At 45.8% G+C, this 15,704-nt stretch overlaps 2 protein-coding genes and 1 long non-coding RNA gene across 3 annotated transcripts; all 3 read right to left on the bottom strand.

The window, feature by feature from the left end:
* Positions 1 to 295: 295 nt before the first annotated feature.
* Positions 296 to 1,454, bottom strand: LOC136537752 (uncharacterized). Its single transcript, XM_066529713.1, has one exon. It carries the CDS (start codon positions 1,180 to 1,182, stop codon positions 490 to 492), a length of 693 nt encoding a protein of 230 aa, XP_066385810.1. The 5' UTR covers positions 1,183 to 1,454; the 3' UTR covers positions 296 to 489.
* Positions 1,455 to 5,719: 4,265 nt separating this feature from the next.
* Positions 5,720 to 8,015, bottom strand: LOC136515806 (E3 ubiquitin-protein ligase SIRP1-like). The gene is made up of 3 exons (XM_066509300.1): positions 7,858 to 8,015; positions 6,159 to 7,480; positions 5,720 to 6,048 (listed from the first exon to the last, which is right to left on the bottom strand). The coding sequence occupies exon 2, from the start codon at positions 7,316 to 7,318 to the stop codon at positions 6,161 to 6,163; it is 1,158 nt and encodes a 385-aa protein (XP_066365397.1). The 5' UTR covers positions 7,319 to 7,480; positions 7,858 to 8,015; the 3' UTR covers positions 5,720 to 6,048; positions 6,159 to 6,160.
* A 4,738-nt stretch (positions 8,016 to 12,753) lies between these two features.
* Positions 12,754 to 14,636, bottom strand: LOC136537753 (uncharacterized). The gene is made up of 3 exons (XR_010779134.1): positions 14,516 to 14,636; positions 14,363 to 14,421; positions 12,754 to 12,836 (listed from the first exon to the last, which is right to left on the bottom strand). It is a non-coding gene; the product is annotated as an uncharacterized lncRNA (long non-coding RNA).
* Positions 14,637 to 15,704: the final 1,068 nt, after the last annotated feature.

Raw genomic sequence — 15,704 nt, forward strand, 5'->3', positions numbered from 1 at the left:
ATTGGGTATGTGCGTGCGTCGATCGATCTTTTTTTCCAGGGCGTACGTACAGTGGAGATTGTGCGTGCCTCGTCGTGTGGTCAGGGCGACACGGCCGCACCGCATCATCGCTCGACGTCACACGCGGTGCGATGACGCCCGCTCCGGAGACCTGGACCTTTGCTTTGCTTCCCGACTTCCCCCTTTCTGGAAAACCGCTTCGTTCACACACACTCGGAAGCTTTTTCAAGGAGCAAAGAGCAAGCACCAACACCGGTGTGAAACGGAGATTCGGGCCTCCCATTTCAAAGTTCCAATGTAAACATCTTATTATTCATCAAACATCAGTGCGTCTGTGAACGTAAAATACACAACTAGTCCATGGCACTTGTGCGGTGATGCTGCGCTTACTGTGCAACTTACATATCATACAGCAACGAAAATCATCCCACCCAAGCACGTGCGATACGTGTACGTACAACGTACTGACCCACGGCCACGCACCGGCGCTCACGCCGCGTGCTCCATCATGGCCCTGAACTCGGGGAAGCTGATCCGGCCGTCGCCGTCGCCGTCGTGCGCCGCGATCATCCTGGCGCAGCAGTCCTCCCGCGCCGCGGCGCCGTCGGGCAGCTGCATCCCGAGGCGGCGCAGCACGTTCCAGAGCTCCCCGGCGCCCACGAAGCCGTCGTCGTCGCGGTCGAACACGTAGAAGGCCTCGCGCAGCTCCTGCTCCGTCGCCTCCTTGCGCTCCAGGAGATCCTCCACCGCCGCCATCGCCGCGCACCCGCCGCACGCCGCCGCAGTGTCCTCCTCCTCGTTCTCGTCGCCGGAGGAGGAGTTCGAGCACTCCATGTCGTCGTCATCGTCCAGGCGCAGGCTCGCCGTCACGGCAGCCACGACGTCCGGCCACGACGACGCGGCGCACCGCTCGCAACAATGCCGGCTGCTCCGACTCTGCCGCGGAGGAGGAGGCGCCACAGCCACGGCGCCGCCGCCGCCGTCGCCGTCGCTCCGGCCGGACAGGAGGCGCACGAGGACCGCCCGCGACGCGGAGCATACGCCCCTGCTCGCGGCCGTGGCCACGTTGCCGCCGGGCAGCAGAGGCTGGAGCGCGAGCATGATCAGGAAAGATGACACCGACACGATGAGGCAGTCGCGGACGAGGAGGTCCAGCACCGTGGGCAGTACCGGCTCCAACATGCTGGACGATCTGCAAGCTTGCAGCAGCTCCCCTTACGACTTGACTGTTGCCGTGTGGAACGAAGAGATCGTGTGGCTAGAGGTACTCCTTGGATCGCATTTGCATTGGTGACCTGTGGGCTGTGGCTGCTTGAACGACATGCATCTACATATATATGCAGGCCAAGGCCAGGGAGACTTGACTCACCTTGGACGAGCTTGGTGCAGCTGGTGTTGGGCGTATGGGCGGCAAACGTAGAGCAAGTTCCCGGCAAATCCACGAGGAATTAATATATGCAAACTTACTCCTAGAGCTTTGTTGCGTTGCGACTATGTTACTCCTATTCCTATATATACTCCCTCGCTGTCTTCCTTCTTATATGTGCTTTTCCCCTATCGATCGGTTTCTAATCTAATCTGCGCAAGACTTGGGTTAGCTGCTTGCTTGTAAGCTGTAACCATCTATCACTGCTCTTTGCTTTGGTACCAAGACAAGAAGCTAACAGCGTGCGGGACGGGAGGTTACGGTACATCCAACCGGCCACGCACGGCGTGAGAAATTTCCAGGCAGCCGTAGCTTTTCTGCTGCTGCTTACAGAGCCGACAGACGGTGGATGGCATGGCATGAGTGAGCCGACGCGTTTGGCATTGACGGCGCGCGCGAGTTCAGTTCCGACTTCCGAGTCGTGGCAGCCTGCCCAGCTTACCGGCCTCCTCTAGTCCAGTCAGTAGTGTCGTTAGCTAGCCTACGGGTCGTCGGACCATCAATTATATATCGATGATCTCTCACTCACTAAAGAATTACCGGCACGACCGTCTGACTCCCTCAGGTCATTTTCCAGCTTCCGATCGGCGAGCGAGACGTGTCGTTGCGTTTGTCGGCGACCTGCCCTGCCCCCATCAAAACCAAACCATACTAAAGTTGCAGAGAAATTCTGGAGTTGGGAGTAGTTTAGAAAAAGGAAACACATCCTAATCCTAGCGTCCGATCGAAATCGCGGCGACCGGGGGTTGAATTCAAACCATGCATGCATATCGGCGCGCGAACGAAACCACGGAGTAGTAACACGCGACGCCAACCGCCGCATGCATTTGCCTCCTTGCCTCCGGACTCGGCAAATTTTCACATCTCAAATCAACACGTCCAGACGAGGACGATGCAAATGCGTCTGGGCAGTCCACGACGGGTCTCTCCCGTTCGTCAACTCCATCTCAAGACCACTGCTGGGCTGGGCGGGGCTGCTTACTCTTGTAGCCCGGCCCCGCCGGGACGACGCAGATGCAGGTTTAATTAGAGGGCTTGCGGTTTTTGATTGAATGTTTAGCTGCAGGGGTTTTTTTTTTTTTGAGAATAAGTTTAGCTGCAGTTCTTAAGGGTGGTAGTAGAGCTAGGCGTAATGGCTGGCACAACCGAGTGGTGATTGTGGTGGCAGGCATAGCCTGCACCAAACTTCGAATCCATGCATGCGCTGGCAAATACTTGCTGGTACGTACGTGTCGTTTTCGTTATCCACTGGCAGAGGAAATTATCAGGTAACTTTCTCCGATCCCGTTGGAAGGATCATATCGAGTCGCCGTTTACTACTAGCTTAGCTTGTACTACACCTACAGTTCTACAAGTCGATTGAGGTGCATGGATATGGACTTGACCGTCCAGTCCTCCTGTGTCGAGTCAAGCTCAAAAATGGCTCAACTCAACTGCTCAAGGAACTCCAGAGTCCAGATGTACTAGGCAGTAGTTTAGAAAAAGGAAACACATCCTAGAAGAAAAGCGATTCGATACCGACGGGCGGTTGAAACTTGCGAATTGGAATCACGGAGCAATTCGTGACACGCATGCATTGCCTCCGGGACTGGCAAATCCAAATTTCAAATGAACATGCATGCATGAGCTCGTCCAGACGATTAGACGAGAGGTGGATAAATTGATGCGTCGTTCGGCTTACCCAGAAACCGGCTTGTTCGGCTTGTTTTTTCAGCCGAACAGTATTTTTCTCTCGCAACAATTCAGCCATAACAGTATTTTTCAACTAGTTCCAGCCAAGTTTCAGCAAGCCGAACGGGGCCATTGCATGATGCATGCGAGAGAAGAAACTATATCCTGCTGCTGCATGCATTCGCGATTTCGCATTGGGGCAGTGTGGTCCGTGGGCGTCAAGACTGAGGGCGCGTTTAATTCCCAAAATTTTTTGGGTTTGGCTACTGTTTGGCTACTGTAACACTTTCGTTTGTATTTGGTAATTAGTATCTAATTATGGACTGATTAGGTTCGAAAGTTTCGTCTCGTGATTTCTCACCTAACTGTGCAATTAACTTTTTTCATCTACATTTAGTACTCCATACATATGCCGATAGATTCGATGTGACACTTTAGGTGAAACAGGCCCGACTCTGGGCCTGGGCTGCATGTCGCCCTGCTGGGATGAAACTGCAACTGCAGTTCGTGATTGGTACTTTGGCCGTGTTTAGCTGGAGGCTGGATTCGGCGCCGCCAGATTCGGCAGCACTGTTCAAATACTGTAGCGTTTTGTTTTTATTTGGTAATAATTGTCTAATCGTTGACTAAGAGCAAGGCTAATAATATAGCCGGTTTGCTGGCTGTAAGGTTCCTTACAGCCTTCTCTCAGCCCACTCATACAGTAGTTAGCTCTTTACAGTTAATACATGGCCCGCTTGTCTCTCTCACAGACTTTTTTGGTTCTTGTGCCCAAGCCGGCTGTAAGCTTACAGCCCGCTTCTCCCCTCTCTCCTCCCCTCTCTCCTCCACCTCAGCATTTAGTCGGCTTACAGCCTGCTATTATACTTGCTCTAATTAGGCTTAAAACGTTCGTCTCGCAAAGTACAATCAAACTGTTCAATTAGTTTTAAATTTTGTCAACATTTAATACTCCATGCATGTACCGTAAGTTTGATGTAACGGGAAATCTTCTTTTTGTATAGTGTCAAATTCAGAAAATCTGAGGAACTAAACATGGCCTTTACAGGTTTCACCTCGTGGCGATCGAGCTGCATGCAATTATTGGGATTTGGCCATTTGGGAGTACGCGTAAGGGCAGTCCCAGAGCATCAGCGACGGCGCCGGTTGACTCGGAGTCTTGTCGCCGCAGCATCGAGAGGAGGCGTCCCAATATTCCCAAGGCGTTTCAGCCTCTGTCAGCTAGCTTGCCCTTCCAAGTCCGGAGCAGAGCACGGACCTGGCGAGCGCACACCAGCCGTGGACTACTCGGGACTCCACACTGCACGCACGCTAGGCCGCGTTTAGTTTGGCCACCGGCGCCGCCGGATTTGGGTCGGCACTGTAGCTACTGTAGTGTTTTGTTTTTATTTGGTAATAATTGTTCAATTGTTGACTAATTAGACTCAAAATGTTCGTCTTGTAAAGTACAACCAAACTGTGCAATTAGTTTTTGATTTCGTCAACATATAGTACTCCATGTATGTACCATAAATTTGATGTGATGGAGAATCTTCTTTTTGTATAGTGCCAAATTCTGGAATTTAGGGCAACTAAACATGACGTGAATTCACGCATACGTACAGATTTTTTTTTAAATGTGAATTCAGTCTGAATTCGATAACCATGCTATGCTAGCGTCACGTGCTGCAGGTGCCGTTCGATCAGGTTCAGCGTCACAAGATGGGTTCGCTCCAAAATAACTCAACAGGCCATGCTACTCTGCGATGGCTTGGCATGGGCACCCAAAATCAGAACCAAACTCGCCCGCTCTAAACTTCTAACCTTTGTTCCAAGACACTCGCGAGTGGAAAAATCTACCTAGTCAGGACACAAAATATCACCATCACCATGCTTCAAGCTTCAACACATCCTTGATCCTTCGATTAAGAACCGCTACAGCATATACTTGGAACGGCAAACCCCAAACATGCGTTGCTAATCAGTAAATTGCAATAAATAAAAACCAGCATGATATTCCCAAAATGAGAAAAAACTTGCATTTGTCTACGAATCCATCCATGCCAGACTGCTAAACAAGGCGTGGCAAATCAAAACATTCCAAGTTTGATGCCTCCCAAATGGGCTTCATCAGACACCTACCAAGCAGAAGGACCAACAGAGTGGGGAACCAGAGATCAAACCCGCACCTACCACATGATCACACCATCAAAATAAACAGCAAGCGGGATTCTTGCTCAGGAAATAGTTCCAAGAAGATGATAAGCATGGCAGCAACCTGCTCCGCTTATCCCAGCCATCACCCGACTGGCCCAGGCCAGCTACCATGGCAAATGCTGTTAGATCAAAATACCAACACGAATGCACTTGGACCTGGCTGCAACAGAGACCAATTTCATTTTTTTTCAAAAAAAAAATCATGAACAAGAAGGACAGAGCAATAAAAGGAACACAAAATAAACACAGCAATAAGATACCAGATATCCTCAAGGGTGACATTCAGGACCATACGAGGCAGCACCTGCAACATTCCATCCACTCCAGAATGCAATGGAGCATGGAAATGAGGACCACTGGACGGCTTTTGCCTTCACATAAATTATCCAGCCATCTTCTAAGGAGTTCTCATAGACAGTTAAAATATAAGACGCAAAGTCACTGCATGCATATGCCATAACAGCTAGTGGAGGGGTTGCCTTACATTGGCCATACTGTCAACCAAATTGGCGTCTACATGCACGTCCAAGTCTTCCGGAGATGGTAAGCACGCTAGAGGCTAACATTTATTTGAGGCAAGTAAACATAAGAAGCACTAGCAGATTACAAGGCACATAGTTTTCAGGAAAGCGAAGATAATAGTTTGTCTTCAGGGGGCGACCATTCAGAGATATGTACAGAAACTACAATATAAAGATGCCAGCCTCATATTTCAGAACACCTTCACCATATTGCAAGCCTGCATCCAACGCTGTCTGCAATGCAAGCGCAACTACTGAGGGAGGTATCAAGCACATTAATAGTAGGGTTGGTGTTTTCATTGTTCACATTATTACGGTCATAGACTCATAGTATTTATCATTACCTTCAGTTCTCAGAAGAGTGCGGAACACTTTCATCATCATCAGATGAGAATGGATCAGAGAAGAGTGTGCTCAGAGCAGAGATGATAGGACTATCAGAATGGTTGTCTCCATTGCGGTTACTACTTTCTGTATCACTACTGCTTGCAGCAGCATTGTCTCCATCTCTGTTGACGGCCCCTGCAGTGCTGGCTGATTCACATGGGTTCTTCGTCTCCTCAGTAGGCAACTGAAATCGACAGATTGGGCAAGAACTGTGGAGCTCCAGCCACGGAAGTATGCAGTGGGAGTGGAACTTATGCTGACAGGGGATCTGCTTTGCTTCTGCTCCCATCTCAAAATCCTCAAGACAGACTGAACAGCCCAACACTTCCTCGATGTTCACAGTTGGCAGCGCAGCTACTGCTTCCTTCTTGGCAGGTGGTGTGCCAGAACGATTGAGGTCACTCTCCGCCAAACGCTGCAAGAGAGTATCTAAGGCAGGACCAAGAAAGTAATCCCCAAGTGACACACCAGAACTTGTGTTGCTTGAGTCCTCTTGATTGTCATCAGATCCAAATGTTCCTTGCAGAATAATAGCCTCATTGTTGGAGTTGATCAGTATTAGGCTTTCTGTCCTCTCTCTGCCACGAGCACTCACTCTCTCAATTTGCCTTGCCCTCTCTCTCTGCCTCTCCATCCGCTCCTGAATCCTCTCCCTTGCCATCCGCCTCTCCATCCTCTCCCTTCTCGCTCTCTCCAGCTCCAGGTCTCTCTCTGTATCACTGTCAGTGTCATCCGAGCCCCTTACGTCATCACGGTCACGGATAGTCTGGAGCATCCTCAAAAGCGCTGACAAGCCCCTCCTCCTCTGCCTCCTACTGGAAGCTTCAAGCTCATGGTCTGAATCATCCTCTTCGTCATCCTCATCAGCATCATCGTCAGCCATGGCCTCCCTCCTGAGTCTTGATCTGCGCGACGAACCCCCCAACATTCCAAACAGCAGTGGAGCCAATAGAGAGAGGGAGCGATCAGACCTTGAGTTCATAGCTGGTTCGAAGCCTTCAGAGCCCATCTCTTCCACAAACCCGCCCTCACAGCTTGGGCACTTCATCTCAGGCATAGGATCTATCACCTCCTCACACCTGTGGCACCAGTACCTAACTCCCTGGCCTTCATCCATCTTGAAACAAGCTCTCTTGAGACTTAGTTTCCCTTCAGTATACTATCTCCCAGTCCAAATTCACCCCTGGATACTTATAGCACAACCCAGCAACCGTCAGGAGCTCTACCGCGTCAAGAAGATGTCTTCCTTCACTGACCTGAGAAAGCTATCCTTGTCACCCTGAAACAAATTTCCCCATGAGCATCAGTACTTAACTTTTACTAGGAAAAAAAGCACACACGCAAAGATTATTAAGGTACTACTAACAGATCTACCAAAAGAAAGGAAAACCAGTAGCTAGTGTAATCCCACTGAGGAAGCAAGAAAGGCAGGACTATTTCTAGGACTAGGAAACTTCGTAGCAGGAGCGGACCCGGTAAAGGACATGGGTGTGCACATCTACACCCGACAAGTTTTTGCGAAACAATCGGAGCTAATAGGCATAATACACGCATACACACTTGTAGTTAGATCAGATCCGAATAGAAATAGTTAAGTTAGGGTTTGGGTGCTCAGTTCTCGCACAGCAGGCAAGGGAAGACAAGGGGTAGGCGTACCTGTGGTGCTGTCGCCGGAGAAGGGCCCGACGAAGACCTCGGAACCTGGCGTAGGGCGGCGGCGACGGCCGGTCGGCCGCCCAGTCGTCGCCAAGAGGAAGAGACCGAGAGAGAGAGGGAGCGCACACTGGGAGGGGAAGAGAGAGAGAGAGAGAGAGGCCGGTTTGCTCAGCCTACAGGCTACAGGCAAGACCGGGGTGGGTCCGTGACTCCGCGTCCGCCTGGAGGGTGGAGCAGAACTGGGCCCTCTTTGTCAGGGTTTCAATCGGTACTATTTGGTTGCAGGACTTATGGTTGCCATTTATTAAAAAAAAGAGCACTTATGGTTGGGTCCGTATCTGATTTTTGACACACACGCTGATTTTTGACACACAAGCTGGTCGGTTTTTGACTGGCCCGACTGGTGCTGGTTTATTATGAAAAAAAATACTATATTATAATTGATAAGTCTTGGCTGAATTTAATAAGTGAACAGACCAAGAAAGGGCTCATTCCATGTTTTTGTTGGGTAGGTCCGGTCCATCTCTTTTTATCTCTTTTTATTTATTTATTTATGTTTGGAGGTACAACGAGATGTCTGTCAAGTAGGATCTACATATCATTCTGTTGTCTTTCTTTCTCCTCGCATTTTCTTCTCGTCATGCACCAGGCCACCTTAACAGCCACAACTTTTTTTTTGGCGAAAAAACAGCCACTGCTTGATCCGGACGTTTATCGCGGTATGCTCACCAGGCCTAATCTCTCTTACAATGTCATCGACATTGTCCATTGAGCTTTGCCAGAGCGCCACGGCTTCCCCGCTAAGTCGCCCTTAAACTCGTCCCGACCCATGGTTAGCATGCACGTCGTCGTCTTATTGCCGCCCTCAACCTATGTCTTGCCCTTAGCTCTCGACTCATGGTACATTTTACTCTACAACATGTTCGGCTGGGGCTAAACGATCGTATACGATCGTGGATTATTACTGCTGGCTGGTTTGGTGTGAGAGAAAAATACTGCTCTGGTTAAAAATTTACGATCGTTTACGACCAAGCGAACGGGCTGCTAATCGTTAATATTTTCAATATATTGGGTTTGAGATTAATTGACTGGTCCAAAAGAAAAAAGTTACATTGGCTCCGTTCGGCCGACAGAATTTTGGCTGAAACTGGCTGAAAACACTGTTCTGGCTGAATTATTGTGAGAGAAAAACACTGTTCCAACTTAAAAAAGAAGTAAAATAAGTTGAATATGGGATAAACCGAACGAACCATTATTACTCCGTACTTTAATTCCATGGGGATAATAATATGTATGTTTGTTCTATATAGCTTAGACACGTAGCTACACCATGTGGCCAGAAACAACAAAAAGGAGGACACGTCGTCACTCACTGAATTAATAGCTGGACATTAACAGCATGTTCGTTTGGCTGTGGCTCATCGTAAACAATCGTAAATTTCCAGTCAGAACAGTATTTTTCTCTCGCACAAACCAGCCAACAGTACTTCTTCACGAACCAGCAATGATACGAACCAGTCAACTGTAAGTCGTTTGACTGTAGCCAAAGGAAGAGAGAGTCCGCTCTTTTTTTAGAAATCGATCCATTTCTAATCGTTTACAATTAGATGCATCGTTAGTGGGTAATGTCGGTGATTGGTTGAGGTATAAAATTCACCTATTCTTCCGTCTGTCAGATGCCACCATGCCGCTGGGCGGTGGTGCTGTAGCGACGTGTCAGTTCCGGCTCACCCGCGCACCATGTGGTTCGGCTTGGAAGACGCCGAGATGGCCTCGCGGCCAGAGACGGAATCCGGTACGACACCCGGCTGAGAATCTGCTGTCACGTTCCATTGCCAACTTGTCTACTCAACATGTAAATATAAAATTTTCCAACTTTAAAAAATGAATGGATTTTCTGCGTGTTTAGAACGAGCAGAAAATGAAAGCGTAACACGACAGCAGGAGCTGAAGGATTTGTACAGCCATGTCGTGTTTCCAGCGTTGGAGAAGCAAAGGTATCATAAGTTCCAGTGTTGGAGAAGCAAAGGTCGTTATCCTTTTTTATGTAGTCAGAGCACATGGTCGAGCACATGGCCCGTTCGTTATCTCTTTGACGAACTTTCCATCAACTCCACTTGTCTTTTTTTTAACGAGTTAACTCCACTTGTCTTTGTATATATACACACGGATTAGGGAAATATAAAAGTTGTTTTAGCGAAAAGAGGATTGGAAAACAAAAAGAAAAGGGAAAGGATGATAAAGCACGCACCAATGTGGTGGCCGACGACGAGATTATTTTAGCCTTTGGAGGATGCGGTATTGGCCTATTGGGGTCATTTGCAATTTTGCTGTTCTCATCAGGTCTCAATGGTTTAGGATTTTTAACCTCTCGAAGTTGATGGGCAGTGCTTCCACAACTCAATATTTTTTCCTTAAATTCAGTGCGTGGAGTTCAATCTATTTGGCTAAAAAAATATGGAGCGAAACTAAAAAAAATATAGAGGGAGTAGTCCCAAATACCCTCTAAAATTCTGCTCTGACCACGTAAAAAGATTATATAAATTTTGCAGTCCCGAGGAGAAGGTCCAACAGCCCAACTGCTTTCACATCATGCCACACGAGATTGGTGAAGACCTTGAGTCTTTGACTTCCTTTCATGGCCTCGCGAGATTGGTTACAACCTTGACTTTTGCTTACCGGCCTCCACCAACTTGCCAATAGCCAAGTACTGTTATACAGTATCAGTACATAAAAATATGTCACTAGAGAATTTATCTAAGTTAAACTAGCTTAGTTTTATCCAAAATGCATAATTTAATATTTATATCTCTACCTAGGTTTATTACAAAATATATTTCATAGTTAAATTTAATGATACTTATTTTATATCCTAATACTAGTATTTTTTGTATAACTTTGATCAAACTTTAAATCATTTGACTCCTTAAACAGTGATAATTGCATCTTTTTTATATAACATTTGACACTTTTGCAGCCGATGTCAGGTTCCCAAAATGACGTTATCTAAATTTGGATGGACAATGTTCGTAAGCGCAAAAGGCAAGTAGGAGTATGTGCAGCAGTCTTGTAGGTTATCTCGTTCAGAATCATATAAGATTTTTTATGGCGTGAAACAAATAGAGGGGTAAGGAAAAAAAATGGTTGTCTCACGAAACAATTGTCTTTTGAGAATTATACAGTATAATGCAGGTCCTGTTCGCTTGTCTTTTTTGTCGTACTTTTTTAGCGAAAGAATAGTGTTTTTTCTCTCACAACAAATCAGTGAAGTGAACAGAGCCGCAGACACTTACGATGCACACGCACACTCACCCCTATGAACACACGTATGCAAATTCTACCTTTATGAGCACATCCGAAGGACTGAGCCGGCAGATCTCGAGATTCACGAAGTCACCACTAACGCCTCGCTGTCGACGGAGGCGTCGCCTACCACTAAAAGCATAGCGTCGTTAAATCATAGAATAAATCTAAAAAAATACAAGCACTCGTACCAAGTCAAGGACTTGAACCCGGGTGGACTGGTTCAACACAAGTTTTCGTAGCAAAACAAATACTAGCCAAAATCATGGCTCGTTAAATCTTTGGCGTGGTAAATTTTGGAAGTGAATAAAGCAGGCTCGTTTCTTCAAAAAATTTAGGACTGTAAGGCCTTTTGTCTAATAACTCACAACAATATTTTATTATTTGCACAAATTAAAAGAATATATGAGTTGTACAAGATAACTACAAAATATCTCATTATGGCCCCGTTCGCTTGAAGGAATTCTGGAGGAATCTGAATGAATCTGGAGAAATTTGTGAGAGAGAAACACTATTCCGGATGAAAAAAGATGGAGATCAAGCCAGATTTAAGGGCACGCGAATAGGGCCTATATAGTTTGTCTAATCAAGCTACTAAAGATTATGGACGAGCATTGTGAGACGTTTATGTAAGATAATATTAGTGAACTTGTCTTTAGCAGGTCTAATTTTGAAATTATGTAGGAAGATTCACGTTCCCATGAGCACATAGACAACTATCGTAGCCAAACATTAGAGCAACTCCAAGAGCACGTTCATACCATTCCTTATCGATAGGAATAGGGGACAATTGGATTGGTATCATTAAAAGATGCAAAGTTTAGAAAAATAGCATTGAAAGATCCAGCTTTAGAAAAATAGCATCAAAAGATCACTGTTACCTATTTCTACCATTTCTGTTAACTCTGCTAACTAGAGATGAGAAACAATTGGACAACAATACGGCTGTACTTCTAGGTTCCATTTTAGCAAATCTTAAGCCCCAATTTAACAACACTATAGCAGGATATAAAATTACATGAAACACAATGTTTTGAGAGGATGCATCACATCTTCTCAGCAAGATATATAACACAACTTTCAGCATGACATTAACACAAATTTGAGAAATACGTTCACAAATTACAGCATGACATTTGTTCACACAAAAGACCACGATCATTTTGCTAGTTGTTACTCCGTCTACTCAATGATGAGCCTACACAAAAGACCACTGTCATTCTGCTAGTTCGCACAAATTTCAGGACTACATAGTCATTCATCTACTCAATGATGAGCCTACGATTAATTCCTCTAGGTGAGATTACTCGCATTCTGCTAGTTGTTACTCCTGGGCTGGTTGGAGAAAGAGAAGCCATCCTTCTAGTGGTTACCCCTAGGCTGGTTGGAGAAAGAGAAGCCATCCTTTCAGTGGTTATCCCTGGGCTTGAATGAAGCATTGGGGATGGTTCAACAATTTTTTGGATGGCTCGACATCAGTTGAGGTGGCTTCAACTGTTGCAGATTTGCTTTTCCTGTGAGGGAGAAGCATCAATTATGGATGGCTCAATATTACAGCATGTACAAGAAACAAAAAAATATTCCATTACCTTGGGTTTTTCGCTTTTCGAGTGAGGCAGTGAAAGCTTAAAAGGTCCTAGTATGGCTAGAGGGGGGTGAATAACCTATTTAAAAATCTACAAATCAACTAGAGCAATTTGATTAGTATAACAAATAGCGAAATGAAAACTTACCTAGCTCTACAAGGGTTGCAAGCCATCTATCCAACAATTCTAGTTGCAATGATTACTAGGCACATAACTTGCAATATTAATACTCACTAAGAGCTCTCAATTTTGCTACTCTAAAGAGCTCCACTAGATGAACTTAAAATAACAAAGCAAGCTCTCAATTCTAACTACACTAAAGAGCTTGCCACAACTAGTTTACAAGAATATAAATGAGTGAGTAGGATGATTATACCGCCGTGTAGAGGAGTGAACCAATCACAAGATGAATACTAAATCAATCACCGGGAGAATACCAAAGGGCAAGAGACAACTAATTTTTCTCCCGAGGTTCACGTGCTTGCCGACACACTAGTCCCCGATGTGTCGACCAACACTTGGTGGTTCGGCGGCTAAGAGGTGTTGCACGAACCTCGTCCACACAATTGGACACCGCAAGAACCTACCCACAAGTGAGGTAACTCAATGACATGAGCAATCCACTAGAGTTACCTTTTGTCTCTCCGCCGGAGAAGGCACAAGACCCCTCACAATCACCACGATCGGAGCCGGAGACAATCACCAACCTCCGCTCAACGATTCTCGCTGCTCCAAGCCGTCTAGGTGGCGGCAACCACCAAGAGTAACAAGTGAATCCCGCAGCGAAACACGAATGCCAAGTGCCACTAGATGCAATCACTCAAGCAATGCGCTTGGATTCTCTCCCAATCTCACAATGATGATGAAACAATGATGAAGATGGGTGGGAGGGCTTTGGCTAAGCTCACAAGGTTGCTATGTCAATGCAAATGGCCAAGAGAGTGAGCTTAAGCCGGCCATGGGACTTAAATAGAAGCCCCCACGAAATAGAGTTGTTGTACCCCTTCACTGAGCACAACACGGGGTGACCGGACGCTCCGGTCAGTTCGACCGGACGCAGGACCCCAGCGTCCAGTCGCCCGATGCTTGCCACGTGTTATCGGCTTCAAACGTCGATCGTCCGATCTCAACGGTCGAGTGACCCCCCTTCCTCACGTCTTCCTACTATCATTAGGAACTTCACCAGTTGAGATGCCCTTAGCAAATCAAGAAGCTAACCATCTGAAGTTATTTTGCATGTCATAGTTTGCCATGTTAGAACCAAAAAATTGCCTTTTGATTGTTGTCCCATGTAAAATATGGAGCGATATTCTTCTCCAGATCAATGACTGCATACTCTTCTGAATCAACAATCTAGCTTAATGTCCTGCCCTGATTATACACCTTTTTACCATCTCTAATGCTGAAGTAAGCGCTGACATAGACCTCTACTCTACAAGCATTATGTGGATCGATCCAGCAATACGCAAATCACAAGCATGTGGAACAGAGGAACAAGGGAAATTGATAGCAATTTCAGGTCCTCACCAATTCATCTGACACAGCCATGTGCACATACAAATACCAGCAAAATACCTGCACACTCAAAGAACGTAAAGAAGGTGAGAGAAGATTACCCTTCTAGAACTTCGGCAAGATCCATGCCTACTTAAATCTCTGACCTCTCGAATCAGCCCTACAAAATCCCAAGAAATTAGGGTTCATACTCAAGAAACGACAGCTCGAGGAGATGGAAATAAGAGATAAAGAGGATTGGAGGAGGCGTGCACCATGGATGAGAGGCCTGAGGAGCTGCAGTTCTGGCCGAGGAGACGCGCCGCCGGGCACCAGAATCGCGCGTCTTCTCCCCTGGTTCCCCTTCTGCTGGGTGCGTGTGTGCATGAACTGGGCTCGGTGCGTGTGTTGGCTGGGTACCTGGGCCTGTGCGTGAGTTGGCTGGGTGTTCAAAACTCTTATTTTTATTTCCATTACTTTAACGAAGAGTTAACAGAAATGGTAGAAATAGGTAATAGAGTGGTCTTTCGATGCTATTTTTCTACAGCTCGATCTTTCGATGCTACTTTTGTAAACTTTAGATCTTTTAATGGTACCAATCCAATTTCCCCTAGAAATAGAGAGTTTTGGTAAAAAAAGGTACTCTTAGACTTTTTTTTAAAAAAATTGGATCTCCAAATATTTTTCATCTTTAGCATGAAGAAAATATTATACTAGTATCAAGCAACTATTTTACCATTGTATAAACTTTTGTTGACTTGTAAGATGGACCCCAGTCTAAAAAATAATACGACTCTAGATAATACCGCGTCAACTAATATATAGTTTAACCAAATTTATACAAAATAGTATCAATATATAAGATACCAAATAAGTCTAGTTAGATTCGACATGAATATACTTTCGGAACTATTTGTTGTTAGAATATAACTTTTTTCTTAATTTGGTCAAGATTTAGTTTGGCTAATAAATGAACTGTGATTGATTCCTTAGTGAGTCACATGCCTTCCTTTGTTCATAAAATTAAGTATCACTGAATTGCTACAAGATAGTTTAAAAAGACAACCTATTTTATGAGTTACTTTGTTTTACTTGTTTCACGGCTACGTGAAGCCCTATGATGGGGATGTACTCAGGGCATGTTTAGTTTGCAAAATTTTTGGCGAAATGGTACTGTAGCATTTTCGTTGTTATTTGGTAATTAGTGTCCAATCATGGTCTAATTAGGCTTAAAAGATTCGTCTCGTAAATTTCGTCTAAACTGTGTAATTAGTTTTATTTTTTATTTATATTTAATACTTCATGCATGCGTTCAAAGATTCGATGTGACAGGAAATCTTAAAAAATTTTGCAAAACGAAGTGGAATTAAACGGTACCTCAAAGCGAACGACCCGACAACCGCGGCAAGGTGTTCAATGGTCCCGATAACGATATATCGAAATGCACCCCTCTGGAAATCGTAA

This window comes from Miscanthus floridulus, chromosome 2 (genome assembly GCF_019320115.1).
Source record: "Miscanthus floridulus cultivar M001 chromosome 2, ASM1932011v1, whole genome shotgun sequence".
NCBI lineage: Eukaryota > Viridiplantae > Streptophyta > Magnoliopsida > Poales > Poaceae > Miscanthus > Miscanthus floridulus.